This window comes from Colletotrichum gloeosporioides (genome assembly GCF_011800055.1).
Source record: "Colletotrichum gloeosporioides strain Lc1 chromosome Unknown consensus_66, whole genome shotgun sequence".
In the NCBI taxonomy this organism is placed as follows: domain Eukaryota; kingdom Fungi; phylum Ascomycota; class Sordariomycetes; order Glomerellales; family Glomerellaceae; genus Colletotrichum; species Colletotrichum gloeosporioides.
Window position 1 is genome coordinate 1461048 of NW_025544711.1, and position 27230 is coordinate 1488277.

The following is a 27230-nucleotide window of genomic DNA, read 5'->3' on the forward strand; positions in this document are numbered from 1 at the left end:
GGGAGACGCTGGAGTGATATACGAATCCTGCCTCTCGCTAGCGTCATTTCATGTGCTGCGGCGCCCATAACCCCGTCATATCAGACAGCAGACAAGGACTAGGCCTCGACGAGGCCGAGTGGGTGCCGCTGCCGCTGCAGACAAACTGCGCACAACCGCACGGGCCAAAGCAGCGGCCACCAGACGAACAAACGAACTCGAAGGGGTATGGGGCTGTTGCGATGAATCGGTCAGTGGCAGCTCCTGGCCAGTCGGCACCCTTCCCCCTCTCTGTATTGGCCAAGGACTCTCCCTCTCCACTGCCACAATCGATGACCAATGGCGGCGTTCGCGGGGAGAAGCCACTTCTGATGGGAGGCGTGTGCCAGTGTGCCATTTTGGGCGGGAAAGAGGGAGCGAAACTCGAATTGCGTAGCTCGAAGTTGGAGACTGGAGACTGGAGTTTGGAGCCGGCGAGTACTTCGGACGACCGGCGAGCCAGCCGAATGTAGAGTGGACGAGTCGAACGAGTCAAAGCGGCGGCGGTAGTGCTCGAGGTTTAGCCCATGTTGGAGGGTCCTTTTTTAGCTCGTCAGTTAGTGTCTTGCACTATTTCTGACTCTGCATGAGGAAACACCTGATTCTGTCCCGTAGATTCCAGTTGGCGCCGATTGACCCCGTGCCTTATCGAGTCGTCCTCATGGCAATGGTTGTGCAAAAATGTCCTAGGGCGCCGCCCCATGTCCCGGCGTTGGGACCATTCCCGGGTGTTACGAGACAGAAAAGGTTTGTAGCGTCAGGTCCGTCTCGCCCTTTGGAGCTGAACTTGTGCAGGGCTTATGCAAGAGTATTGGCGGAGCCTGAGGCGATCGGAATCTTGTTTGTCTCGCGTTCTGACATTGAACAAAGGAACCATTCATCCTGCTTGGCCGTACCTCGGTCTCGTGTTGGATCACATTTTGCCCCCAATCTCCCCGGATGAGTGTCGCTATATTTGGCCGCGCAAATGCAGGACTGTGCCGGACCGCCGCTGGGTGATGTGGTCAGAGTTGGGGTGCCCTGGAATCGCCGAGAGCCGAGAAGGATTTGGAGGCGGAGGGAAATCGGTCTTTTGTTCCCATTGTTCGTTGGAGGTCTCGCAGATGAATCGGAGGACGGCTCCCGCGAGGATTCCAACGGCGCCGGTATTCGCTGGGAGTGCAATGGATGGATGATGCTGGCTGCAGATCGAACTGCAGAGCGGCAGAGAAGGTTTCCCCTCTGCCTGGAACACTGACGATCCCCCCCTCGTGGTAATTCTCGGCAACCGGCGATGGTGCTCCCTTGCCTTAGCCTGCGTGAGGTAATCGACAAGGCGGAGAAGGTAAGGTAAGGAGGTAGATGCAAGATCGGCAGGGGGCACTGAGAAGAGGTGGCCCCTGCCTCTTGGGACGAACCTGCGCAGGGGCCCTGGGCCGAACCTTAGCGTTTGCCCACCTGCACCTCACGTCTTCCTGCATTTGCAATTGCATTTGCATTTCGTCTTCCCTTCCCTTCTTCCTCAAGCCGCACCTCCGTATCCCATTGTCTGAGCGGCTGGCGACTGGAAACGCCGTTGCAGTTTGCCATCCGTGCTCTGCATTTCTCTTGCATGTGCTTCTGCAATTTCGACAATGCTTCTGGACCATTCTCAAACCGAGCTGAATGCATGGAAAACACATTGCAAACACACACATGCGCAAACACGCGTACAAAAACGTTGCCGGCGCTGCCATGCATCAACACCACCACCGCCATCTGCACCAAGCCGTCCGGAGGCTGGCATGATTCAGGCACAACCATCCGAAGGACGTTTGTAGCCCTGAGAGTGGTAGCGCCTGTCCGCCGATCACGGATTCAATCAACATTAGCGCCATGGTTGGGAGCATGCATTTGTCGTACGAGTGAGACATTCACGCGGAATTATCGATTGCGAAAAAGATGATTGGGGGGCCGAGGGTTCGGGCGAGACATTTGCGAGTCGAAACTTCTTTCTCTTCGTTTGTTTGCCCTTTCCCCTCTCCTCCCCAAGAGGGGAAAATGCTCGCTGTTGTCTGACTCTGCTTTTCAAAGGATCAACCCATGTCCCATGATCGAACCCCTGCTGCTGCCGCTGTCAATTCCGCAGCCCCCCTCCCCCCATTCTGTCAAGCTGGACAGCCCCTCTTCCATCGATCTTCCATCCATGGACCATGAAAATCCGAACCCCCTTACCTTGAAATGACTCGAAGCTAAAATATCAGTAGCCAGGCACACCTCACCTGAGGTCGCACACCATCTTCACGACAAGTTCATCAGAAATTCAACCGCTTCCCTCTCCTCAAGAAGCGGCCCGAGTGTCAACACCAACTCGATAGCTCCAGAAACCAGCAAAACTCTCTTCAACGCTGCAGTGTCACCTTCCCCTCGGTCCGTCGTCTCCTCCAGACAATCGGCCCCAAAAAGCCCCGTTCCTCCGTCCCTGGGCACGCGTCCGCGTCGCGGTGTCAGCATTTAATCTGCCAATGTCCGGCTTCCGGTACCACGTCCCACCGCGCCTCTAGCGCAGGCCTGACTTGTGTGAACCACAACTGCACGGTCCAGTGGCGCTTGCTTGAAGCTTGCAGCATGTACATGAGAGAAGGACGAGGCTTATCCTTCTTGTCTCCCTCGCCTATCGCCGGGAATGGCGGTATGGCGTCCAATCTGTCTGCGGTGGCAGTGGCTGCGCGTTGAAACAACGTCCAAATATCGACATTGATCTGTCATGTCTGGCTGCATGCGGCAAGGCGTCGTCGGTGTTTGAAGGTTGGAGCAAATAGTAATCATGACGTTTGGCACCAAGCCCTTCCCCAAAAGCACCATTCCTTTCATTTGTCTACCCAAACTCAAATGTCGCCCCCCGGAACTCGTCCAGATCCGTCGTCAGATCGAACAAGGGGCAGAGGAACCAATGACAATTCTCGGTGGTCTCGCCGCGAAGCGCGTAAGCAGAGCACCTCCAGGTTTCCCAAGCCACGTACCCTATGAATTTCTGTCAACGATGAAAGGTCCTCCCGAGATCGACGTTGAATTCTTTGTTTGTCTGAGTAAGTTCAACACGCATCAGTAATCCTATGACTGTGAAACTGTCGGACTCTGGGTCTTTTCTTTCCGACTCTCCCGCGTCAGCATCTCCTCTGATTCCCATCTCAAAAACAAGAGGCTACCATGCAGAAGCTCCGGTGCCTCCAGATTCAAGCCATTTGATCGACCCAATGTCTCATGAATCGCGTTCCGCCTCGAGCGTGGTAGTCCACCTACCTTGAGCGTTTAAGTTATATTGCGGAAGCGGCGGTTGAGTAGACGCATGCGTCCGCCAAGACGGGAGCCACGAGATGAAGGGCATGGTAGTCCAGTGTGTTGGAATGCTATTTCAGCTCGAAGCTTGTACATTAAAATCAGTGATCTGCGATTTCGTCTACGCAGCTCGGAAAGCTCTGGCGTGAACCTTTGCGACGGATGCAAAGCCTAAATGACTTTGTTCATCCGCTGACCAATGGTATGTGAGGGGCCGCTTTCAAGTCGATTATATTGTTAGCATGGCTATCCTGAAGTTTTACTCTTGATGGTGATGTGTTTTAACAATGTTTCGCTGATCCAGTCACCGAGCCTTGCTCTTCTCTTGCCCCGCTCCGTTCCAATACCCATCCATAAATGTCTTTGCAGTTCTCAGGACGGTGTTCACATATTCTCTTCCTCCTCGTGCTGCTCGACGTATCGCAAGAATTTGGCCATTGCTTGAGGTCCAAAAACGGCCTTTCCCTCTTGATGCTGCTGCTCATTGTACCGTTGAAGCACCTGGGTCCATCCTCTCATGCGTGCTTCGCGGATCGACACAAGCTTTGCTCGAAGACATTTCAGTTGTGGATGCAGGGCGTCGATCTCATTTTCGAGCTGCCTGATACGCTGAACAATCTCGGAATTCTCTCGTGCGACTGTGTCCCAGGCGTCAGCATGGAGCGATTCGTAAATCGAGGCGAAATCAAAAACGTTTGAGTCGTTGGTGACTTTGATGCTCGGCTGATCTCGAGCACCAGCACCGCTGGAGAGCGTCGAGACTGTCGTTGGGACGGGATTTGGGTCAAGATCAGCAAGGGAATTTTCTCGCGCAAAGGTGTCCCAAGTATCGGCTTTGCGCGACTCGTAGAGTGAATTCAAGTCATAGACGGCGGAGTCGTTGACGACGTTGATGTTTTGCTGATCTTGGAAACCAGCACCGTCGGCAAACGTCGATACTGGCGTCGTCACAGGCGCTGCGTCGAGATCAGCAACTTGAATCAAAGTGCCGTTGTCGAGATCGAGGACCGGGTTTCCGTCGGTCGTCAGTTCAAGCCACCAGTCGACGAGGTACCAGAGCCGAGTGAAGGTAGGGCCGTCATCACCCAGGCTCCCGATCTGCGTGGGACAGGCGAGATACGCCTTCCGGGCCTCATCGTACTTGTCAATGCCGTAGGTAACGTTGCTTTCGTGCGTGTTCTCTCGGAGAGTAGCCCACGCCATGTCTTTGGCGACAAGGTGGTTACGGATCGCTTTGAAAAGATCTGGTGTCAACACGTCAGCCCGAACAACCACGCCGCTGACACGGCCGAGAGAGCCCTTCACACGGAGCTCTGCCAGTGCAGCTTCGTATACGTCGCCGAGCCGTTCTGCTACCATCACGCGACTGGCTTCCTTGAGATGATGTGTTCCATAGCGCTTATCGGCATGGCAGGGATTCGCCTAAAGAGGTCTCCATCAGGGCCAAGTTTCGGTGTCTAGGTCGTCCTCGGGGAAGGTAAATCCAGGCAGGCGGAGGTTTTCATCTATTCTGTCGCGGTTTTCATACCACGCTGTTGCGTCGTCTGGTTCAAATCCCCCGTTGTCGAAAGTGGAAGGCTCAAGGTGCTTTGGTCCAGCCATCGCTAAATATGGTAATCGAACAAAGACAATTGATGTATCGCGAATGACTCTGGTTTGAGTAATGATGTGAAAGCGGATTGTTTGTGTAGTGTGATATTCTGGCTTTGGTGCGGTAGTTGATGTTGTTTAGTTTGGGTGGCGCGGTGGGAGGGTCAGGGGAGATGGCGGTCCAAAGGGCGGGGCCTGTCATACCATAGAGGTGACTTCCAACCGATGTTCTGACTGTGATGCGCGTTCAGGTGAAGGGGTAGTGACTTCCGAAGCATTTCCAAGAAGGTGGATTGCGGGCGTTGCTTTCCTTCTATTGCGCAGCAAGTACTTGCAACAGCTGGAGGCAAGATCAGATGGCATACCTTCGCACTGCCGTCGCCCTTCATACTGTATATTGCCTGCGCAAGATTCTGAACCATTTTAAAGTTCACTTCATTAGCTTGTGCTTTTGGACGTTCTTGGGTCAGCAATATTGGGGAATGATTGCTTTAGAAGAAAGATATGACATGAAAACAAGAACTGGGGCCTGGAACCTGTGACACCAAGGCCGGGTTGATTATGGCTGTTATCAAGCCAAGCTTTTCATAGCCAAGCACATATTTTCCAATGAGCCGTGGCTGATTTCCACAACTACTGGCTTCTATCGGCCCTATGACTGGGCAACCTCAGTAGCTAGTGTATGTTACCAATAAGCCTCAGTTCTGCCCGATTTATACGACAGGCTTCTGGACTTGTTCTGAGCCTAGCTTCCACTGACAAGCTTGAGAGAAGTTATTCGATAAGTTCGCTTCATCCTGACACCACCTTGTACAGGAATCCACCGTAGTAGAGTTGTTATGACGCGCTTCCCTTCCCTTCGTCCCCAATTCTTTTTGGAAGATTCCTGGTGCTGATTTTCCCCAACAAGAACCCAAACAGGCCCCAAATGGCCCATGAACAAATCCTCGAGGCCACCATGGAAGAAGTCTTGTCACATCCCCTTTGACAACGTGTCCATGTCAGAGAATTTGGTTCCGTATGACTTCTTAACACATGTCTTCAAAACCGCGTTGAGAATTGGCCTTGTAGTGTCTGTCCTTGGGCGCGGTTGATTTAAACATCTGCAGGGGGGCCACCGCGCCGGGTGGACCCTTGTAGAATTCCGCCGCGACCAGCGAACCACAGGAGCTGGCAAATACAAAGTTCAAACCTGAACGTCAAAAATAAATATAGAAATACAGAAGAGGAAGAGCTGCCGATGCCGGGGAAAACCTTTGTCATGTTGACATTTTACGGTCGGCTCAGGTTCTCGGCAGGGGAAACACATTCCTTTTGCGGCAAGGCCGCAATCTGGCAATACGAGCTTCTCTTGGCGTGACGAACCCATCGCGACAGACACCTTCCTGTTTAGATCATCATCGCTGCATGTTAATGCCATGCATAAGTAACGGAGCCTAGCACCTTGCCTCAATGAATCGAGTTTTGGCACATCCCGAACTTCTGAGAGTCAATAACTCCTCACGGCAGACATCATGAAGCTAAAGACACTGTTCGCCGACTCGATTGCGTTGGCGACCATCGCTTATGTGACGGCCCAAGACAAATGCGGGTCTAATTTTCCAGAGCAAGAAGCAGTCCAAGCTGCATCTTCTCTCCGTTCAGCACATCGAGTAGAGGGCTTTTCTAGCAGCTTCCTCGGTAAGAGGGCCGAGGGCTTGCTGATCCCGACTTATCTTCACGTGGTTGAGGACGAGGCGCACGCGGGGTTCGTCACAGACAAGATGATCAACGACCAGGCATGATCCTACCCTTCGCGACCAAGAGAATTTCCCACCACTAACGAGTTCTTAAGATGAGGGTTCTCAACCAGACGTTTGCTCCGCACAATATCCAATTCGTTGTCAGGAGCACGTCGCACACCGTCAATGACGCCTAGACCCGTCAAGCCCGCATCAAGGAGAAGGCCGAAGCTCTTCGCCAAGGCGGGTACGATGAACTCAACATCTACTTCGAGACGGGTATGATGACAAATACCGGTTCCGCGACAGGAATTTGCAGCTTTCCGGTGGAAGATCCTTGGAACACTGGAATCAACGGGACTTCGTGGTACACTTACGATGGCTGCCACGTGAGTGTCGGCACAATGCCTGGGGGCCCAGGCGTGCCTTGGGATCCGGAAGACAACAAGGGAAAGACGGCAACTCACGAGGTGGGGCACTGGTTTGGGCTCTTCCATGTTTTTGATGGTTTCGACTGCAATGGCGAGGGTGACTACATTGACGACACCCCGGCGACTCAGGTTGCGACCGTTGGGTGCCCTGTTGAGCAGGATTCCTGCCCGGATCAACCTGGACTCGACCCCATTCACAATTACATGGACTACTCGAAGCATGACTGGTAGGTTTATATTTTTTTTTTTTGTCCACCACGATGGGGCTTGCTGACGTTTTGTTAGTCTCTCCGAGTTCACTCCCCTGCAGGAGGAACGAATGTACCGGTCTTTCAACACTCTCAGGTTAGGGCGGTAAAGCGGAAACCTTGCCCTCGGATCACGATTCCCGATGATATTGCTATCTGAAAGATACGACAGCAGCTATATGCTTCCTCTATGACTCCTAAAGTCCTAGAGTCGAAGGCGAATTATTAGACTACAGACCACGATAGGGAGAGTTCTGTTCTCTCTAATCATTATTGCCCCTCGAAATCCTGAATTAAGATTCGCTTGTACCTCCGGATGGGATGCTGACCCTTGTTGTTGTTCACCTGGAGTACAACATGCCAGGATCTTCCCCCGAGTTGCGAGATGCGCGGCACATTGTTCACGATCTGGACACTCGGACCAATCGTGACGTTCCTGAATCCTGCATTATTGACCTCAAGATACCCATCTGTACCGGTTGGCGGTGAAAGCGGACGTATCTCAATGAGTCCCTCAAGATATGCACTAGCCCAAGCAATAGAAGCTGTGTTGTAAGCATACCATTCGAACTCGAGGTGAGTCGAGTCTTCTGGGTGATCAGGATCGTAGGTCTCGCTGGCATCCAGCACAACAGAACCTTTGTACGGGACAAAGATCTCCCTGGCATCGAGACTACTGGACCCATTGACTTTGATATTAGGTGGGTGAGTTGCGTCTTCGAATTTGTCCGTAACGTTCCACTGCATGCGTGCCGCAAAGTCGTCTTGATAGGCGTCGCGCCATCGCCAAACAGTGGCATAGTGGCTTTGGTGATCCACGCCTGTCACGGAAACGGCCGTATCCATGGATGTTCCGTATTCGTTGATGTCTTCGGCCTCCGTGACTCGGTTGTACCGACCACCCCAGCTCCCCCAGTCCGGACGTCTGGCCATTTGACCCTGATCCACGGCCCAGCATCGTCCTGATCCGAGATCGAGTAGACGCGGAGTCTAGACCGAAGCTCAGCTGCTTCTTTGGGAGTTCTCTCTGTGCTGATGAACTGCAGCGCCTGCGCCAGGGTGTTGGCTCCGCCCCAAATGGAGACGAACAACGGGTCTGAGCCCGCCTCGAGCGTTTCAACCAGCAATTTGGCACCGTCGCTTAGCGACTCGTTGAGAGCCTGTCGCCCGTAAACCTGGGAGAAACAACTCGATTAGAAGCCATTTATAGCCATCAGGAAGGAGGCAAGCCGCTTACCACTGGGCCTGAGCTCACGAGTCTCAAAAGGTCCTCGGCAGGACTGAACGTTGCGTTGGGGTGCACATGTTTGTTTACATTGTGGACAACTTCACCGTAGGCTCTAATAATAAGCTCGATAGCCTCTGGGTGCGTTTCGTTTGGCATGCTGATGGAGGTCGTAGCAACAAGGCCCTTGGTATCGAACTCATTTGAGTACGTCAGATAGCGTACCACCGACATTTGGTCGTCGGGCTCATTGAGGATATCCGTCAGAATGAACGTCTTGGGCTTATGAGGAAACTGAGGCAGCTTTGTCAAGTCATTGCCGGTAATCTCTTGAGGTTGAGCATATCCAGAGAGGAGTGGAATGAGTGCGAGGTAAAAGAGCTGAGAACGAGCCATCTTCATGTTGTCTATGTTAGCAACGAATTCTGGCCGCTGGCTTGAAAAACTAACGTTGTGATACGAGAAATATATATGTCGCATCCTGACAGCTCGTACAACAAGCGCTTAAAATGACTGAACAAAGAAGGGAGACATAAAGGGTAATTCAAAGCACCTGTCGATGAATTTGACGGTTATCGAAGACTTGGTTTAGGAAATCCCGATGTCCCTCATCTAACCATTGGTCTAACGCAATCAGACTGGACCTCTGATGCGGGCAGGGGTCATACCCCGCATCCCCCATTTTGTGAATAATTCTTTTGTGAATACTTGTATGACTAAAGGGAATATGAGGACCCTTTTTTTCCTCCACCCTAACCTAGGCTAGTCTCCTTGACCACTATATCCTTAGATAAGGGTAATAATAACGATTAGCTCTTAGAGCTATTCGCTATACTTCTTATTAAATATCCTATTGATCTCCCTCATATTATTCTCATCCTTTAGGTTCTTAGCGATCTTTTTAAATCTCTACTTAACTTAATAGAGAGCTTAGTTCTAAGGGTCTTCTAAGAACCTGATATATATCGTGAGGAGGTATAGAGATACTATATCGTTATTCTTAGCTATAAGGATATGACTAAGCTATTATTAAATATATAGTAAACTAGTCTTTTTTAGACGTTTAATATCGCTAGTAGTAAAGGCTATATCGATTAGGTAGGAGGTATATATGAGATTTATCTTAGAGGGCTTTAAATTTGGGCTATAGTATGATAGGGGGCTACTTCTGCTAGCTTAGCTAGGCGGCTTAAAAATCCCCTTCATATACCCTATGGGTTAGCCATAGAGGTTACGCTGTGACCCTCCATATATTTCCCCGTTAGAGTCATATGGCAGTCAACAAGGTGCGCCTCCAGGCGGCAAACTGCGAAGAAGAAAAGTTAGAAGGGAAGAAAGACCCCGCATCCCCAGAATCAAATATGGGGTTGGATTGCCAGGTGCAACATCTTTACGCGGAAAGTAATACGAGGATGGCGTTGAGGAAGAAGCGGAAGGCAGCGTGCACCGGGCGTCGGGAGGAAATATCCTGGACATAGGTTACAGTTGCACCAGAGAGGCATCACACGACGAGCACCACAGAAGCTGACAAGTGCCAAATAACAGCGTAATCGTATTCAGTATTGTTAATTGACGAATCGCTGGATTTTCGTATTTATGGCATGATCCTCAGGACTAAATTAGGTAGAAACAACCGCTCTGATAGCTGTGATCAAGAGATGTATTGAGACCGCGCCCTATTTTACTTGAACAACTAAGCCCACGTCGACGGATGCCCGATTTCGCCGTGCCGACGCCCACGCTGCAGGGTCTACTTCCAAGCCCCGAACTCACGGCCGATAGATTTCACTCTCCTGCCCTTCTTTGATGTAGTAGTAAAGCGAGCCATCGATGTCATACCGCAGCCAAAGGCCCCTGCCATCACCCCACTCCTCTCCTCGCTGCTCCTGTTCGAGGCCGAGACCTTTCCTCAGGCCGATGCCTCTGATGTCGCGAAACACGTTCGACGGCAGCTCCACCACGATGTGCTTTTCCTGCTGCGGCGCGAGGTGCGCAAACGCGAGGGCAAGCGGCCGTAGCAGCAAACGGTCGATCTCGGGCAGGCGAGTGTCCGGATCCGCGTGCCGTATGTTGTCGAGGATGTTCGGGAAGGTGACGATGAGGGAGCGCAGGTTCGGGAAAGGGATCGCCAGGCCGGCCAGGTCCGGGAGCAACCGCATTCTTTCTTTGTCGCTGGCGCGCGCAATGAACGGCAGTGTGAAACCACCAAAGAGCAGGAACTCGCACCGCAGCTCAAGCGACCGTATCTGGGCCAGGCGATGCGGGAGAAACAGGCGCCGGCCGTCGTCCGGGGGGCAGAGCAGCGCTTCCAGCAGGTCCCGGCTCTGGATGAAGAACGTGTTGGTTGCGTAGAGCACCTCGATGCCCTCTATGTAGGCCTGCCTGCATGCGCGCAGCCAGCCCAGGGCGCCAACCGCGCAGTCGCAGGTGCCCCTTTCTGGGGACGCCATGCCGTCCACGGCGGGCCCTCGCGGCCACAGCTCGCACAACATGGCGTTTCCCTCGAGGCAACCATCGCGGTGCGGCCAGGCATATGGGTCACGGCCGCGGGCTCTGATGAGGCGGTCCACGGGCGACCCGTGGGGGATCACACGGTGACACACACAGCCGTACCAGCGCCACTCCCACTCCCACTCCGGCCCTGTCTTCTTTCTGGTCTTGTAGCCCTCAGACAACGATGAGGCGGTCGTCGCCGGCGTCTCGCCCGTGACGGTCGGTACTGCGACAATGCGGGACCAGCTGAGGGGCGCCGTCCCGCGGCCGTGCTCCTGCGCGACCCCGTGGGCCGTCGGGGGGCTCGGCTGTTGCCCGCGCGGGGCCGGCCGCAAGTCCAGGTGGAGTGTGCGCTCGCCGAAGGCGGCCACGAGCACGCGCCGGCGCAGGTCTGGCGACAGGAGGGCGAAGGTGCCGAGCGCGGCGATGAGGGTGTCAGCAGTAGCGGCGGTGGCGGTCGTCGCGGGAGGCGTGATGGGCCTAGGCCGCTGAGCAGGAAGAAGAGGGAGAGGTGGTGGTGGCAGCTCCGAATAGTCGATTTCCTGGTCGCTGCGCGGCTGCTTCCGACCTCGAACTGCGTCTAGCAATCGATGCATGCTTGGTCCACTTGCTTGTTGACGATAGATGGAACTCAAGTTATTATTTGTTGGATATGTATGCGGTGTGATGGAAGCGCATGGTGTGCTGGAACCCGAGTAAGTGAGAAGCGGTGTGGTCCCCTGCCGCAGTAAGGCACAGTAGCGCTTGGTAACAAGAGTGAGATTCCTATACTGACGATAAGGCGCTTCTGCATCAACATTTCCAAAGGACTCCCGTCGCCATGCGTCTGCGTCTCATAGTTGTATCTAGGTCAATGATGTCTCCGCGCAACTCACGCGGAGATGGCTTCAAAGGGTCTGCAGCCATGGAAAGGCTTACCTTGAAGCTCATGCCGTTGGAAATTTCTTTGAACCCCGAAGGTCGGTCGACAGTCCAAGCAATCCTCAAAACCTTAGAACCATAGTCTGGAGTCTAACGTAAACCCTCCAGGGATGCCGCTCTCAAAACCTATTCTTCATCACCGTTTTCTGGAAGGGTTGCTGGAAGCTCACAAGATTCGATGGCATCTCATTGAAAGCACTCTGTGCAGCCAAGGGAAGGTGCCAATCTCGGTCCTTCTGCGTTCGTGTCTGGGGAGTGGAACCACCCAGGATCCCTCGGAACATCACGACAGAAGGAGCCAGATAACTCACGACTTCCTCTCCTTTCCAGTAACACCGGAGCGCTTCATTCCTTCCGCTTGGCTACAGAAATGCTCCTCATAAATGATGATATTGCGAGAAATCTCCAACACAGTATGCGTCCCCAGTGAAGAGAATCGATCCAGTGGCTGCTGGCAATCTGATCCTTGATAAGATCAAGCATCTGAGGGGACGTTCGCTTTCGGGGAAAATGAGACGGGTCGTGGCTTTTGTACTTTTTATGACATTTGTACAGACTGGGTTCGATGTTGGTACCAAAAGGTGGAGCTTAGTTTTGACTTCATACAAAGCTTGGCTGACCAGTGTGTACGGGTGGCCCGTAAGTGGCAAAACTGGATCAAATGCTTTGCATCATGGATGCTTCGAACACGCCTTCCGGCGAGCGGAGATGATCCAAGTAACACATCTGGAAGGAACTCGGAAGACTTATGTGCAAGTACAACTCAGAGTCCCTGCCAAGTTCAGTGTTCCGCGGAGTTTCATGCAACTTCCGTGGGAACATTCTGTCGCGCTTGCTACACTCGGTGAGAATTCTTTCGGGAAAGATATGAACACCCCGATGGCCACCTGCGTATATGTCTCTAGTTAGGGCAGTTCTTTTCTTTCTGCTGCATACAAGGAAGAGCCAGGCGACGAGTGCCTCCATCCCCCAGGCCACCTCGCTCACCCCTACACACCCCGGATCGCGCGCCACAGAGTGGCTTCAAACTACTGCGGAAGTCTTGAATTCTCATTCGCCAGGTAGCAACAGCTGAGATGCAGCCACCCGACTGAGACAGGCCCCTTACCGACAGCTGAGCTCGTGTTCGGAGAGATCATTCGCCATCTTACTTCTGATGTTGCATCGGTAAGAAATACCAGACAAGTGGAACCAACATGCGCAAGGCAAAGATGAATCGCCGCAAAGGCATCGAAGTATATAAATGATGATGTTCATCTCCATATTTTCCAAACGCTCATCCATAGGTCTTCTTTGTCTTCACCAAACCAATCAAGTATCAACCTTTTTGGAGCTGTCATGTACCTATCACGATCTGTGCCCATCGCTTTGAGCGTCCTTACTTTAGGGTGCAAAGCTGCGACCACATTGGCCAAGTGCAATGCTGACAAGTAAGTGAAATGCTCGATTATTCGATTGATGACTGATAAGCTTCCTTGTTTGAAGTTGCTATCGAGCTTTGTTCCCTTGTCCATCTCCAACAGCGGTATCTTCTGCCTCAGCATTCTGTGCCACAATAACAGCCAACGGAATCACTGCCACCAACTTCCCGACTCGCGCAACATCAGCTTGCGGCACGGCTCCCGCTCGTTACATTTCTGCCTGTGCATGCGGCCCCACATGCCCCGTTATGACGCCGACGTCGACTCCCTGTACGGCCTACGGCGGTCTGTTGACCAACGGCGACTTTGAGTGCGGCATTGCCCCGTGGACGATCGAGGTTCTTGACCCAAATATCAAGGCTGGTCTCACCTCAGCGTCGGCCCACTCTGGAACAACTTCATTTGAGTCGAAGCTACTGGCAGACAGGCCTCTACAGGAACCCGTAACCAGTACCAGGATCAAAAGCCCCCGGGTTTCCGTGCAGAGAAACGTCCCTTGCAGCCTGAGCTTCTGGGTCTGGTTCGACAATATGAACGCTGGCTTTATCGGGGTCATGATCGATGGACAGCCCAAGAGGACAATTGATGCACGGGACGCCCCTGGATGGGGGGTTTGGAAGGAAGTCACCGTGGACTACACCCCTCAGGTTAACCACGTCCAAGTCACTTTTGAGTTTCTCTACGGGAGGGTTGCCAGCGTGGCCAGGCTCGACAGTGTTGTCCTCGAATATTTACATTGATGAAGAAAGCCTTTGATTCAATGTCATTGTGTTTTATTCGGGAGTTGCATTGCTTGGAACCAGACTCCATTGATGTAGGAACATGCTTACAGACGCTCATTGGAACACACGCAGGCTTGCATTGACGAACAAGACAGGCCTCTCGAAGACTCAACCTATCCTGTACTTGCTGGCTTTCTCTTCCGAACTTTCAAAAGATAGAAAATACCAAGTCTTGAGAAACTCTCACTCCTTGCTCATTACTCATTCAGTCTCTCCTACCGCAAAAGTAGAGGAATCGACTCAACATAAAGTGACCACGCTATGTCCGAAGTATATCTTATCGCCGAAGCGGAAAAGACCCCGAGTTTCTTCAGAGTCTATGACAGCACGGACCAGGAACCGGGCCGCCTCCGGTCCATAGCCGCCGAAACCGGCCGGAAAACGTGGAAATTACCGTCACAGTCGCAAACTCGCGTCTGTTCGGCGTTGGTCTCCGAAGTTAACAGCTTAGAGCCGCTTGGTGTCGCGCAAACAGTCCGTAGAATGGTGGCATATGATGTCCCGCAGATGCTGGGTGAATGAGACCATATAACGAAGAGGGCTCGTCAATGACATCCGCAGGGCGTGTTCCGCGTGTTTGTTCAGGGGTGCTTGACGGATAAAAGCAGAAACCCTCCGGTCCAGACCACCGGAGCCGTCCAGGTTGCCCAGCATGAAGGGGAAACTCGACAACGCCAATGAGAAGAATCCATTACACATCGATCCGCGGCATCTGTATCCGGTCTAGCCCATAGTTGCGCCCCCATCACTGTCAATCTCGCCTCTTTCTCTAGACACCGCGCCGAGTTGTCTCCACACTATTCCCGGCGCAAACAAAAAATCCAAAACGCGCCTCGGGTCGGGAACTGGCGTCGAAAACTCGCTTCGTCAAAATTGATCCCCCGCGAATGCCTACTGTATACGGTTACCCAACTACTGTATACGGCTTGCCGAGTCCGACCTCGTGCCGAATTCTCAGTCTATTTTGCTTTGTCACCAACACCCTGACGTCCTGAGTCAATCAACGCGGTCCTGTTGTCCGCCTCCCACAACTTGCCCGTTGCATTTCCTCTGCCAGAGAGAAGAGAGCGTTTTGACAACGAGCGGTCTGGTTGTTTGTCGCTGCCCGGTATGCCTTCTCGATCTGAACCCCCAAATAATCAGGACAACGACCACGGCGGCGTGGTGCAGATGCCTGACAGCGTTTCCAGGGCAGCGGAGAGTGAGAAGCGAAATGACACTTCGCCGAGCCAGACCAGCAGCCCGCGCACAAGCGAAGAGGTAGAATTCAAAGAAGGCGGCTACGGATGGTAAGTCTCAACACCTTAGTGCCCTTCAATGAATGACGCTGACATGAAAATAGGGTCGTAGTCGCCTGCGTCTTTCTCATCAATGCACACACTTGGGGTCTGAACTCAGTGAGTGTGACCTCCCGCCCGATGACTCGAATCTCATATAGCTGACGAGCCACAGTCATATGCGGTCTTCCTCGCCTACTATCTCAATTCCGGGGCCTTTCCCGGCGCCAGCCCGATCACTCTGGCCTTCGTCGGCGGCCTGTCCTTCTCCGTCGGTGAGTCGAATCTCACACCGACCCCGCGTCCGCGCCGAGCCGCTTACTGACATCCGGCCCACAGCCCTTCTTGTCGCCCCCATTGTGACCTGGTTCATCCCACGAATCGGAACGAGACCGACGGTCGCGATCGGTGTGACGGTTCAATCGTAGGTGCTCTGTACCCTCACCTTCCGTCATCAACTCTAACTAGACCTCAGCGCCGCCCTCATCGGCGCATCCTTCACGACGCAAATATGGCATCTGCTGTTGTCGCAAGGTATCGGCTTCGGCGTCGGTATGGGATTCACCTTCAATGCGACCGTCGGCGTCATCCCACAATGGTTCATCGTTCGCCGGTCATTCGCGTCCGCTATCGGTAGTGCCGGCTCGGGCCTCGGCGGGTTGATTTACTCCCTGTCGTCGACTGCCATGATCCACAATATTGGTCTGCCGTGGGCGTTTCGCATCCTCGCCATTCTGTCCTTCGTCGTCAATGGCATCTGCTGCGTTCTGATGCGGGACCGTAACAAGGCCCTCGGAAGTGTCCATGCTGCATTCCACAAAGACCTGTTCAGGAGGACTGAGTTCTGGCTCTTCATGTCGTGGGGTTTCTTCTCTCTCTTCGCATACGTCATTGTCGTCTTCTCTTTGGCCGACTTCGCTGAGACGGTTGGGTTTACTGCGAGCCAAGGATCGATCGCCTCGGCCATGTTCCAACGTAAGTCAAGTATAAGTACAACATCCCGGCAATGGTACTAACGGAAAGCAGTGTCGCAAGGCATTGGTCGACCCATCATCGGCCTCATTAGCGATCGCGTCGGGCGCATCAACGTTGCTGGCTTGGGCACCCTTGTCGCCGGGCTAGCGACTCTGTTCGTCTGGATCTTCGCCGGGAGGTATTTTGCAGGCACGATCGTCTACGCACTCTTCGGTGCCTTCGCTGGATGCATCTGGGCGACGGTCACCCCTGTCGGCGCCGAAGTGGTGGGAATACAGCTCCTGCCTTCCGGTAAGCAGTCAACGCGTGACATCTTCTCCGGTTAGCAAAACTGACATTTTGGTGCTCAGCACTGTCCATCTTTTGGATGATCCTTGTCCTCCCAGCCACTTTTGCAGAGCCTATCGCTCTTACCATCAAGGGCTCGGGTATCGACGCTTACCTCGGGGTCGAGATCTTTGTTGGTTTCATGTACATTGCCGCCTTTATCTCACGTAAGTTATAGCCCACTCTGAGCTTGCGTGTACTTTCATTGCTAACTCTAGCAAAGTCTGGTCTCTCCGCGTGTGGAAGATCCGTGAACTCGAAAGCCTAGATCTACCCGAGCATGAGCGAGCTGACGCTCTGCGCAACAACGATGCCCTCTCCCTTAGTACATCGCGGCGCACCGGACCGAAGCCGAGTCTTGTTCACTCAATCTTCAAGGGAGCTCTGGCTGTGCAACGTGTCTAGACGTACCTAGGTGTATCCAATCACAAAAATGGTCGTTTCCTGCCTTATAGACTAGATTATATGTACATAACAATAGCATCAAAAATGGAAACAAAAGTCAGCGACAGGCTGATTTACACTCACTAACCCGTATATTTCCCTAGCCAAACACCTTATTGAACAGCGCTTTGATGAACAAGAATCCAGGCAAAAAGCTCGCAAGTAATCCTACCACCATACGTGACAAGACCTCTGGCCCGTACCTGCGAAATCCCTCTTTTGACATTTCCGACCATACCCCAATTGCCTTTAGTTCTCGGTAGCGGTCTTCGGTGGCCAGCTCCGCGAAGCCCGCGCCAAGGTCGGCATACGAGACGGCCATGCCAATCGACTCGACGCCGATATGATGCCCACTTCCGTCCTCTTCGATGATAGCTGGCGGTTGTACCAACAACAACGACAGTGCGTCTTCCTTCTCTGCCTCTTTGAACGTCCTGTGCGCGTTGAGAAGATCCTGGTAAGGGTAGTAGAACGCGTTCTTGACGAGCCAGCTGATCAACGCCGGCTGTTGCGCCTCGAAGCGCTCGTTCCACGTCGCTGAGGATAACAGCAACACACGCGGCTTCTTCCATGTCGACGAGCCAGACCCGTCTTTCAGCTGTTTGAGGGCGGTGACGATAGTGCGCGACGCATCGGTGAGCACGCGGATGCCAGGCCTGTTTTCGTTCTCGCCGAGGGCGCAAATGATTGTGTCGGCGCCGTCTAGAAATCCCCTCACGTGAGAGACGTCGGTGACTTGGCCTTCGACTATTTCTACGCTGTGGTCCGTCTTGAAGGAAGGAAACATGGAAACCAGCTTATCCTTGGAGCGCACATAGACTTTGAGGTCGAACGAGTTGGAGGGGTTCGCGAGGAGGGCCTTCAGGGATTCGCTGCCCGTGCGGCCGGTTGCGCCAAAAATGGCCAGGGTTCTTCTGGAAGAATTTGTGTTCGATGCCATGTTGAAGCTTTTCGTGCGTTATCTGTCGGTCAATACTAGTGCAAACCTAAGCAGTCATTTCCTACACCTTCATCAACAGCGAGATTCTCATCAGTTTTTTTAAAGGTTTATTACCACACATCTCATTTTCAGGACGCTGACCGTGTCGTATCTCCGTGGCCAAGCTCCGGACAACTGCGAACCTTCGGACAACTTAGAGTTGCCAATTGTCCGCGCCGACTAGCTGGACCGACCGCCAAAACACCGGTGCGGTGAAACGAGAACGCCGTCATAGACTTGGGGCGCCCCGCCACGCGAGTCCGCCCAAGTGCCGATTCGGCAATCGCTTCCAACTCACATAACCCAGATCCACCACTACAGGTCCAGATTGTGGATTCCGGCATCCTTGCCATGGCAGAACCGTGGGGTACTGGCGTCGGTGACCGGTGGTTGTGACGTCCGTTTTGGCCGGTCGGACGAACCCGCGCAGCATGGACGGTTTTTCGCCGATGCAGGGTTCACGTGTTGGTGTGATTGTGTCATTCATTGTGTGATGCAAGCCTTATCTGAGACAAAACAATTCCTCGTCCAATTATTGAACAAGATGACTGCTTCTGATAAGGTCAAGAATTATTGTATCGTTGGGTTCCAGATACTTATCTGGCTGTTCTAAGCGCCCATCGTAATTTTCCGAGCGGAGTCCTGTATGAGGTCACAAGTCCGCCTGTAATCCACAATTCTAGAGACATTACACGGTTCCGTTACAGCATCTTTGCCTGAACCCCAAGCAATAGTTGGAAGGCCGTTGTGGGAGGTTGCAAAAAGTCCTGCAGAAAGCTTAGCAACATAGCCTTCTTTGTGTGATGTTACCTTCAGCATTGCTTCAAGGAGAGCAAACCTAACTCACAGGTTCTCTCATTTACAATTGTTTCGGCTGTAAGAAAAAGAATCAAAAGACTTGAAAGAATTCCATAGATAGACTTTGGCTGACGAATTTGTAGCCCTAGATATGAATGTACTTCATGCCACAACGAGCGTATGCGCTTGTGCCTTAGTATTATCATACCTAATTTTAAGACTGTCTGCCTCATATTATCATGTGATTATGAACTTCGATAGTCGAAATTACGTCATGTCTCACGCCAGATGCTTTAGAAAGTATAGTATCAAGTGCTGCCATTCCATTGAAGCCTAATTCTGGGTTCCTAGTTGAAAGCTTTCTACCATTCTCATCTGCCATGAAAATCCCGTTGATAATGTCTTCCAACTTAAGGGTCAGCAATGGTACTAGAGGAATAGACTGGCAAATTTCTTTGCTTTTGCAGGGTGGCCAAACTCACATTGTGTAATGCCTCATGGGCAAAGTCGCCCACTGCAAATCCATTCATTGCCAACCTTCTTGCAGGAACACTGCCGAGCTACGAGCTCGCTATCTCTCTTGACCATGGCGGGCTCGGGGACGAAGTCTTTAGGACAGAGTCGTCCGCTGCAGATCCACTCGTTGCCTACCTTGTGGCAAGAGCATTGTCTAGCAACAAGTTCGCTGGGAGCAGCGGTGGCGAAGGCGAGAGTTGCCACGAGCGTGAGGACGGAAAACTTCATGATGCCGTCTGCGAGGTGATCTCAATTGTTTGGAGATAATTTGTGAGGTAAGTGATGTTGTGATTATTTGGAGAAATGGTAACAAGAGCGAGCCATTATTTATGTCTATTTCTGACAGGCCCCATTATCCCTCATTGGCAAAGTAATTAATGTCCATTGATGGAATTTGGCACCAAGCAAAGACATGGCCGTTGCTTGGCCGTCTGGGGAGACACCACGAGCTTCCTTTTCAAGATATACGATGCACCAGAAGTATGGTCTTATATTTTCCGAGATTTCAGCAACAGTCTTCATTGGATAATCCAAGACTTGAAGCACTGCAAGTCAGCCTTGATTGGTATACGATTCTATGAGACGGCTGAAGGATTGGGTACTTTTGTCAATATCTCAGCCGCAGCAACGCGAAGCCATACCCGATTAAGAAGGTCTTGGTGGGTTGTGACCTATCCAGGCCTATCCAAGACTCGTAGTCAGAAATCGTAGAACCTGACATAAGCGTTGTGACTGTCGAGGTTGCCACCATGATTAAGTAGGATTGCACTAGGATACTGGCTCCCCCGCTTCTCTGTGCGTGAATAGGTAAGTTTGACGTCAATTCAGAGTCTCATTACGGAAACTCGTGATTTCTGAGCCGATAAGTGGCCTTTCATCGCGCCCGGCCAGATAGACGCCCAGCTGGGTGGTTGTTTCAACATGTTCTGGCCGCCTAAATGTCTTGGAACGCCCGCTCTTGAGGGGCCTTTTGTAGTCAAAATCATGGCTAGATCAAGCAGAAGCCCGCCACTGACCCCAAGGTCCTCCAAAAAGCCTATCTGTACCTCAAATCTGATGGCAGGATTGCCCGCTTTCCCGCGGTTGTCCCAAGTCTGCCTCGATTGATAGATTGAAGAGAACTGAGATGCCGATACCAGCTTCTTTCTGAGCTTCAGAGTCCATTTGGACTAGATACGTGTCGAGCTGTTGCAGGACCGCAGCTCCTCGCTAGAGACGTGGGAGACAACCTCCAGCCGTTAGAACGCTAGTGAGGCTGCAGGGATCCAGCAGGCCAGAATTTAGCCGGGACAACCCAATCCAGGAGCTCACTGGGTATCATGGAAACTCATTGTTGACAATCATTCTTGTTTGTCTTCTTTCACACCTCTAATTTCTCTCCACCTCGCCCCCTGAACCTTCTCGGCCTCCACACCTCTCCATCTCCTTCCATCCAAGTGTTTCAAACACAGTTGTTTCCCTTCATCGGGGTAGTACAGCCAGCAAGCCCATTTGGCCCACATGCTCTGCTCTTTCATCTGTGTTCTTGCACGTTGCCCGATAACATCTTCGATGAATGCACCCTTCGGGATCGCCAGCCTTGTTGGAAATACCCGGGAGAGATAATGCTTGGTGGATGCGATATGTGGCTTATCATGCCAAAAGAACATTGGTGTCAGCGGCACGGTGGAATCTGGATGTGACGGGTGGGTGAAGTCCCGCTTGAGCTTCTTCGTCAATGCTCTCAGGGCGGGGTAGTCATGAGCATGGGCTGAGTTGGCGTACTCCAGCATCCGCACTGAGGCAAGGCAGATGTACTTCACCGGCGCCTCCTCGTCCTCATCAGTAGCCTTCATGACGTCCAACATCGGCGCAATCGGGATGTCTGCCACCAGCGTCCAGTCATGTTGGTGAACCCAGACATACGGCGTTGTGGTGATCCTGAGGGCTGTTCGCACTGCGAGGCCGAAGCCGAGTCTCTCTGCGGGTTCGACGAACGCAACCTTATCGTCTTTTGTACTGTTGACTGTGAATGGTGTGAGGTTCAGAGCTGCTCTCCCGTCGAATCCGTACTCCGCCTCCCCTTGCTCCTGCGCCAGCTCTACACCCGACGAGTGTCCGTAGGCTCCAAGAATGAGGGTCTTGACATTCTTCTTGTAGACATCATACTGGTGTGCGCCCTCTTCCGTCACCACGCCCTTCTTCAGTCTGGATACTGGGCCAATGCGGTCATACGTATCAAACACGACGATGATGCGACAAGACAGGAGGTCCGCGCAGTGTTGGCGAACAGACTGAAAGACGGTGTCGAGAAGTTCTGTCGATGGGGCAGATGGCGTCGGTGATGTTGTGATAATGAGAGTGAGGTCCGCATAGGTTGACGCCAAGGGGGCCGGCGGAGGAGTGGAGGACATGGCTCCTCGCCCGAGTGAGTCGTTGGCGACAGAGCTGAAGTGGAATCCGGCTGCCTGGAGTTGTCTTGGGGGTCGTTCGGTACGTACCTTTTTGATGAATTTTTTTCGGGTTACACCACGCCGAATATGTGGGTCCTCGGAGCCGATGATGCCGGCTCTCCTGAACGTGTTCATCTCATGTCAATCGGCGTGTGATCTATGCTTGGGGTGCTCATTACTGTGGGATTGGAATCATGAAAGGAGGCTTTATGAAAGTTGACAGTTTATCTGTAGACCGTGTTACGAACGACCGAAGGGCATCATATAACTACGAAGGAGGGATGTAAGTGCAATGAGATGGCTCTCGTCGGAATACGCCTGCTTTGCTGAAGAAACCTCGGACCAGATATTTAATATTTAGGCAGCACTGTTAGTAAAGGCTGCACCAAGATGGCAGCGCTTTTTCCAACGAAAACTTGCTTCTTTTTGCGAAACCATAACGCTGATAAAATGTAAAAAGCCAGCCATCCCGGGCCGGAGTACCGACTAAGGACCACTGCCCTGGCAGCGGGACCCATGTAGGTCAGACCCGCACGCAACAAACTCTTCCCGCACCAAAAACAATCAACAGGATCAAAAATATGACCAGCCTGGGGGTCGAACCCAGAATCTCCTGATTGCACGATGAATCGTAGTCAGACGCCTTGCCATTGGGCCAACCGGCCATGGTTGTTTGAATCCATTGCTGGATGTTGGAAATTCCGCCACTGTTTGTAACCAAGATCCTCGACCCACCTCTCGCCCCATTGCTCAATTTCCTTCGCTGTGGACATCGCCCACGGCGTCTTGTGAGACAGCAACTATGATTATCTCTTGGAGATATTTGTACTTCTCTGATAATTCTGATTCATCCAATGGGTATTCTTAATAACAAAGAAACATCCTGAACTCCAGGCCATGCTGATGAAGCGAATCATGCTGATTCATGCACAGACTATGCCCCCTTGCCTTCATCCCTCCGTGTCCAAAGTGGCCACCCATCCTAACGCGCTTTCGGGGCCTCATGAACTCTTCTTCTTCCAGGCGCTGAGAAAATAGTATCCTCCGCAGATTTCCGAGTTCGGTGCGCCGGCACAATGCATGTTGCAGTTCCATGCCGGAGCAACCGTCTTAGGTGGCGTCTTCGAGCAGTAACACTGGTCCCCGTACTGAGTTCCAAAGTAGTCAAAACCATCACAGGCCAACGCGCACAGCTTGTTCGTTTGGTTTTGGATGACGCTTATGTTTCCAGAAAACACGCGCTCGTCGCCGTCCTCATAGCAGCCGATGAAATCCCAATCGGTAACCGTAACCCACGTCGTTGTTGCCGCTGCGGCGGTCGCGGTGGATGAACCGTTCGCGTCGGGATTACTTGTTCTGGGTGTTGTGATGTTAGTGTATTCTCTCATGATATATCCTGGATGAGCTGTGAGAAACAAACTTTGTCGGTGATGTGCTCTTTAGATCAAGAATCTCGGCGGATTGCTTCGCGAGCATGCTCCCGAAGACACCGGCGACGACGACCAGAATCGCAATGAAGAAGGCCAGTAGACACAGCAGAATGAAAACACCACTGCTGATGCCGCATATCCTCTTCTTCGTAGGCCGAGATGCGTCGATCGGAGCTACATAGCCTTGGTCCGCTGATAAAGGTACCGGCTTGTATTGGTCGTATGAGACGTAGTGGGAATTGTTGACGATCTTGTCGGTTTGCTCGACGGGGTGCAGGCCATTCTCGACGTATGCGCCATCGCTATCGTGTGGTTGGCTGTAGTTGGGGACTGGGGAACTCCCGTGCGATGAATCCATCTCGCAATCGCTGTTGAGATGTCCTTTGACTCAAATGTGTCTCCGTCCGATGATCATGGACAATTTACGATCACTATACCGGCAATATGAAAAGATCATGTGCGTCTGATGTACCAATCCAGAAACACAAAAAGATGAAAGGTCTCATTCGAAAAGGGAACGAGACACCCAAATAAGAGAGCGAAGCATCCGTGGGATGGCGGGCGCTAGGCAGCCACAAAACAGAGGATCGATATGCCAGCGCCGTATTTAGGATTGGAAAATCAGCTCCCCTGCGCCACAATTCAGAGTCTTGAATCCTTCAACTCCACTAGAGCGAACAAGCTCCTTGCCCCGGTGCCCCGGCGGCCAATGATAGCAACATGGAGCGGGCTGGCAATGCATGTCAGACAAGGCCCGCTCGGCCATGGGATAGACGACGGTTTTTCAAGCGTGGAGTCCCTGAAACAACATCGCGCATGAGTCCAAAGTGGTCGAGAATGGCGTCAATGTTGCCGACCTTTCCAAAATCAGCCTTACGGGGGCCCTTGGCAACTGGGGCTGCTGATGGTTGCTAAGCTGGATTTGGTGGTGCTCATTTCCTAAAAAGGCGCCAAGATCGGCTCCCAACTTCGCTTCTCTTAAAGTCGTTGCTTTTTCTCTCTTATTCCGTTGCAAGGCTCCAGGCAGCCGTTACTTGACCGCTTTCCCGTCCTTTGCGGGGGAACCGATCCGCAGCATGTATTCCTGTGGGACTTCAATGCAAGCTGCTCTTTATACACAATAATGTTTCAGTGGACAAAAAATACCGATGCCTCAAAGTCTTGTTAAGTTCTGGGACCCAGTCGAAATTAACCAATTCCCCTCTTTGCTTTGCAGCGAAGGCTTCGGCGGTCTGTTGCTCTCGACTCGGACCTTGGCGCGCCAATAAAATGGCTGCTGCGCAAACGCAGCTGCCTGAGCTGAACGTCTGTCAGCATTCACTGCATCTTTTTTTCAAGAAATTGTCCACCAAAAACACCGCTGACGTCATTCTCGCATGGCTAGAGTCAAACTGAATTGAGGGGAAGTTCAGTAGATGAGTTATATTTTCGCCTTCCACTCAATTTTCGTCATTCAATTTCATCATTTGGTAGTGGCTTTTAAAATGTCTGAGAGGACTAATATTGGTGATGAGGAGAAAATCAACTACTTCATACGGCACCTCGTCGACCCAACTGAGATCGTACAAGAGCGGTTCCTGTGCCTCGTTGTCGAGCGTGTGCGCGAGACAGCTGTGAGTCTGGCGGTACTGGGCCTGGTGACTGAAGGCACACGTCTGCTGGAGATTCTGCATACCCATGGGATCCCGCCGTTCGATCTCTACGAAGTCGGTCCTGAAAAGGGCTCCGAAGATTACGGCAAGTCGTGCTATCTTGCCAAGGGAGATACAGCAAGGTACGCAATCAGTGTGCCCCCGCCACGACCGGACCCGTTCACACGAGCTGTGTTTGCTTTCGCTTGGGAGAAAACCGGTTCCTGGCCGGTGTGGGCGTCTCCGGGACCCGAACCGCTGGGAAGCGACGATTCAAACGTGAGTCCAGATGGGGAAGAAACAACTCTGGATGCCTTGGAGCGGTATGCGCGTCTTTGCGTCTGTAACAGGTTCGGCCATACGTGGCGCGAGGACGACGAGACGCTTCAACTTGTTTCTGAAATGGGTAGTAGGGGTATGAATAGGGCGAACCCCCATGGGCCAATTCCGCAACGCTTGAGACAGTTTTGGCTCCTCTGGGAGCGGATGCTGGCGCCGTGGTCGATGAACCAGGTTGTGAAGTCCACAGGGCGAGCTCTAACTCTTGATCTTGCTGTGCGGCTCACTTTTCCACGACATCGACAAGACCAGGACGACACAAGACTGGAGAGCGGTGAGGGGGAGGAAAGCTCAGAAGAGAGCGAGGAGAAGCAGGATGAAGACGACGTTGTTGATGAGTTTTTTCTGGATGATGACGATGATGTGGGGGAAGATGTTTGGAGCAAGGAAATAAGAGATCCAGAAGATGCGCACGCGTACAATTTCAACTACATCAACTCATGGGGCAAGGCCATTGCTGAAAACCATTATGCGCAGGACCAGTTGCCCATGCTTGGCTGCATGAGACGGCTGTGGCAGAGGGGCTGGTTCGAGCACAACACGACCACCAACAACACCCTCGTCAAAGAACTCGACATCGACGTCGATCACATCCGCAGAGCAGCCCAGACAGGCTGCGACATGCTCACCAAAAGACTCGAGACCGGCCCGACGAGACCATACGCCGGCGCCACCGTTGCAGAGCTTGTGCGGGCAATCGACGAAAACACAAGGGCAAACGCGCCGTACTGGCCTGAGCATAACTCGGAGGAGAGAATCGCCGCCGATGCGGGCGCGATGGAGAGGGACGAGGACAAGATCACAAGGCCAGAGACGCTGCTGCGGCGTCCCGTTCCGTCTCATCAGGAAATCGCGGACCTTGAACAAAAGCTTGAGCTCACGGCCCCTTTGCCGGAGCAGTACAAAGCCTTTCTGCGGGCGACGAACGGCATGGGCCCGATTTGGTGGAACGAGACACAGCTGATCCGGCTTTTGTGCCCGATCACCGATGTTGGGCTTGCTGACAGCAGCTACTGGCCTGTCCCCATCCAGCTTGAGCTCCTCCCCGACCACCACTTGCCTCATCCTTCCATCGAATGGCCCATGATCCGCCGCTCAGTTAGGATAAGCCAGGACACCAGCCACGATGGGTACGTCTTGTTGGTTGAGCCGAAGTTTGTCGCGGAGGCCAAGGCAGCCTTTTTCGAGGTTTATGACCCTCTGCCGGAGGGAGAGAAAAGCACGCTCCGCCGGGTCGTCGAAGAGGTCTACGGCAGCGTCGACGCTTTTCGCAAGCTCGAGTGGGGAGTCGTTCTGTGGACTGCCTGGTTCGCCGAGATGATACCCTACCACAACTTTGCGGCGTTGCTTGAAGATTTCGCGGTGGGGAGTCAACGCAAGATGAGGCCTTGGTCGCGGTACTGGAATCCGGGGATTCGGAAGCTGGATTCTTACTACTACTTGCCGCAAAACGAGTGCAAGGAAGACGGCGAAGAAGGTACCGTCGACATTGGAAAGGGCAACTTGGTTGTTCATGAAGATGGCACGATGTCCATGGGTGAGAACGTCTATCCGGATAATGGGTTTACGAGGCCTGAGGTGTTTCACTAATGTCGTTTGCCTGGAGATAATGGCATCAAAGAATTCCCCTAAACCCAAACCTCAACCGGCAAAGACCACAGTGGGTCATCGTCTGCACCTTGACACTAATGGCTTCCTGATGCAGTGTTGCATCCATGAGAGAACTTTAGAAGCCTCCACTTAACAATTGAGTGCTTTCATATCCTAGAGCCATCCGACGCCCTAATGTCGTGTAATTTGGGTCAGCGGAAATACGCGGGCTTGGCTATGCGAGTGTCATCGAAACAGGAAGTAGGAAACCAAAGTGTGTCTCAGCGATGCAGAGCTACTAGCTACAGATGGGATCAGGACTGCAGACGATTCATCGGCTTTACG

General features: G+C 52.7%; 10 protein-coding genes across 10 annotated transcripts; 4 read left to right on the forward strand and 6 right to left on the reverse strand.

The window, feature by feature from the left end:
- Positions 1 to 6419: 6419 nt before the first annotated feature.
- GCG54_00015025 (Extracellular metalloprotease) lies at positions 6420 to 7415 on the forward strand (the record flags this gene model as incomplete). The annotated part of the gene is made up of 3 exons (XM_045414842.1): positions 6420 to 6585; positions 6834 to 7284; positions 7343 to 7415. The coding sequence occupies 3 exons, from the start codon at positions 6420 to 6422 to the stop codon at positions 7413 to 7415; spliced, it is 690 nt and encodes a 229-aa protein (XP_045260964.1).
- Positions 7416 to 7575: 160 nt separating this feature from the next.
- On the reverse strand, positions 7576 to 8932 carry GCG54_00015026 (uncharacterized protein; the record flags this gene model as incomplete). Its single annotated transcript, XM_045414843.1, has 3 exons — positions 7576 to 8230; positions 8254 to 8480; positions 8543 to 8932. 3 exons carry the CDS (start codon positions 8930 to 8932, stop codon positions 7576 to 7578), a joined length of 1272 nt encoding a protein of 423 aa, XP_045260965.1.
- Positions 8933 to 10299: 1367 nt separating this feature from the next.
- GCG54_00015027 (uncharacterized protein) lies at positions 10300 to 11619 on the reverse strand (the record flags this gene model as incomplete). Its single annotated transcript, XM_045414844.1, has 1 exon — positions 10300 to 11619. The coding sequence occupies one exon, from the start codon at positions 11617 to 11619 to the stop codon at positions 10300 to 10302; it is 1320 nt and encodes a 439-aa protein (XP_045260966.1).
- Positions 11620 to 13613: 1994 nt separating this feature from the next.
- GCG54_00015028 (uncharacterized protein) lies at positions 13614 to 14105 on the forward strand (the record flags this gene model as incomplete). Its single annotated transcript, XM_045414845.1, has 1 exon — positions 13614 to 14105. One exon carries the CDS (start codon positions 13614 to 13616, stop codon positions 14103 to 14105), a length of 492 nt encoding a protein of 163 aa, XP_045260967.1.
- Positions 14106 to 15257: 1152 nt separating this feature from the next.
- On the forward strand, positions 15258 to 17131 carry GCG54_00015029 (putative transporter MCH2; the record flags this gene model as incomplete). Its single annotated transcript, XM_045414846.1, has 8 exons — positions 15258 to 15436; positions 15490 to 15544; positions 15600 to 15699; positions 15764 to 15848; positions 15900 to 16399; positions 16451 to 16690; positions 16750 to 16893; positions 16950 to 17131. The coding sequence occupies 8 exons, from the start codon at positions 15258 to 15260 to the stop codon at positions 17129 to 17131; spliced, it is 1485 nt and encodes a 494-aa protein (XP_045260968.1).
- A 139-nt stretch (positions 17132 to 17270) lies between these two features.
- GCG54_00015030 (uncharacterized protein) lies at positions 17271 to 18110 on the reverse strand (the record flags this gene model as incomplete). The annotated part of the gene is made up of 1 exon (XM_045414847.1): positions 17271 to 18110. One exon carries the CDS (start codon positions 18108 to 18110, stop codon positions 17271 to 17273), a length of 840 nt encoding a protein of 279 aa, XP_045260969.1.
- A 1332-nt stretch (positions 18111 to 19442) lies between these two features.
- GCG54_00015031 (uncharacterized protein) lies at positions 19443 to 19691 on the reverse strand (the record flags this gene model as incomplete). The annotated part of the gene is made up of 1 exon (XM_045414848.1): positions 19443 to 19691. The coding sequence occupies one exon, from the start codon at positions 19689 to 19691 to the stop codon at positions 19443 to 19445; it is 249 nt and encodes an 82-aa protein (XP_045260970.1).
- Positions 19692 to 20803: 1112 nt separating this feature from the next.
- GCG54_00015032 (uncharacterized protein) lies at positions 20804 to 21856 on the reverse strand (the record flags this gene model as incomplete). Its single annotated transcript, XM_045414849.1, has 1 exon — positions 20804 to 21856. The coding sequence occupies one exon, from the start codon at positions 21854 to 21856 to the stop codon at positions 20804 to 20806; it is 1053 nt and encodes a 350-aa protein (XP_045260971.1).
- Positions 21857 to 22896: 1040 nt separating this feature from the next.
- On the reverse strand, positions 22897 to 23683 carry GCG54_00015033 (WSC domain-containing protein; the record flags this gene model as incomplete). Its single annotated transcript, XM_045414850.1, has 2 exons — positions 22897 to 23251; positions 23316 to 23683. The coding sequence occupies 2 exons, from the start codon at positions 23681 to 23683 to the stop codon at positions 22897 to 22899; spliced, it is 723 nt and encodes a 240-aa protein (XP_045260972.1).
- A 1126-nt stretch (positions 23684 to 24809) lies between these two features.
- On the forward strand, positions 24810 to 26885 carry GCG54_00015034 (uncharacterized protein; the record flags this gene model as incomplete). The annotated part of the gene is made up of 1 exon (XM_045414851.1): positions 24810 to 26885. The coding sequence occupies one exon, from the start codon at positions 24810 to 24812 to the stop codon at positions 26883 to 26885; it is 2076 nt and encodes a 691-aa protein (XP_045260973.1).
- Between the last annotated feature and the right edge of the window lie 345 nt (positions 26886 to 27230).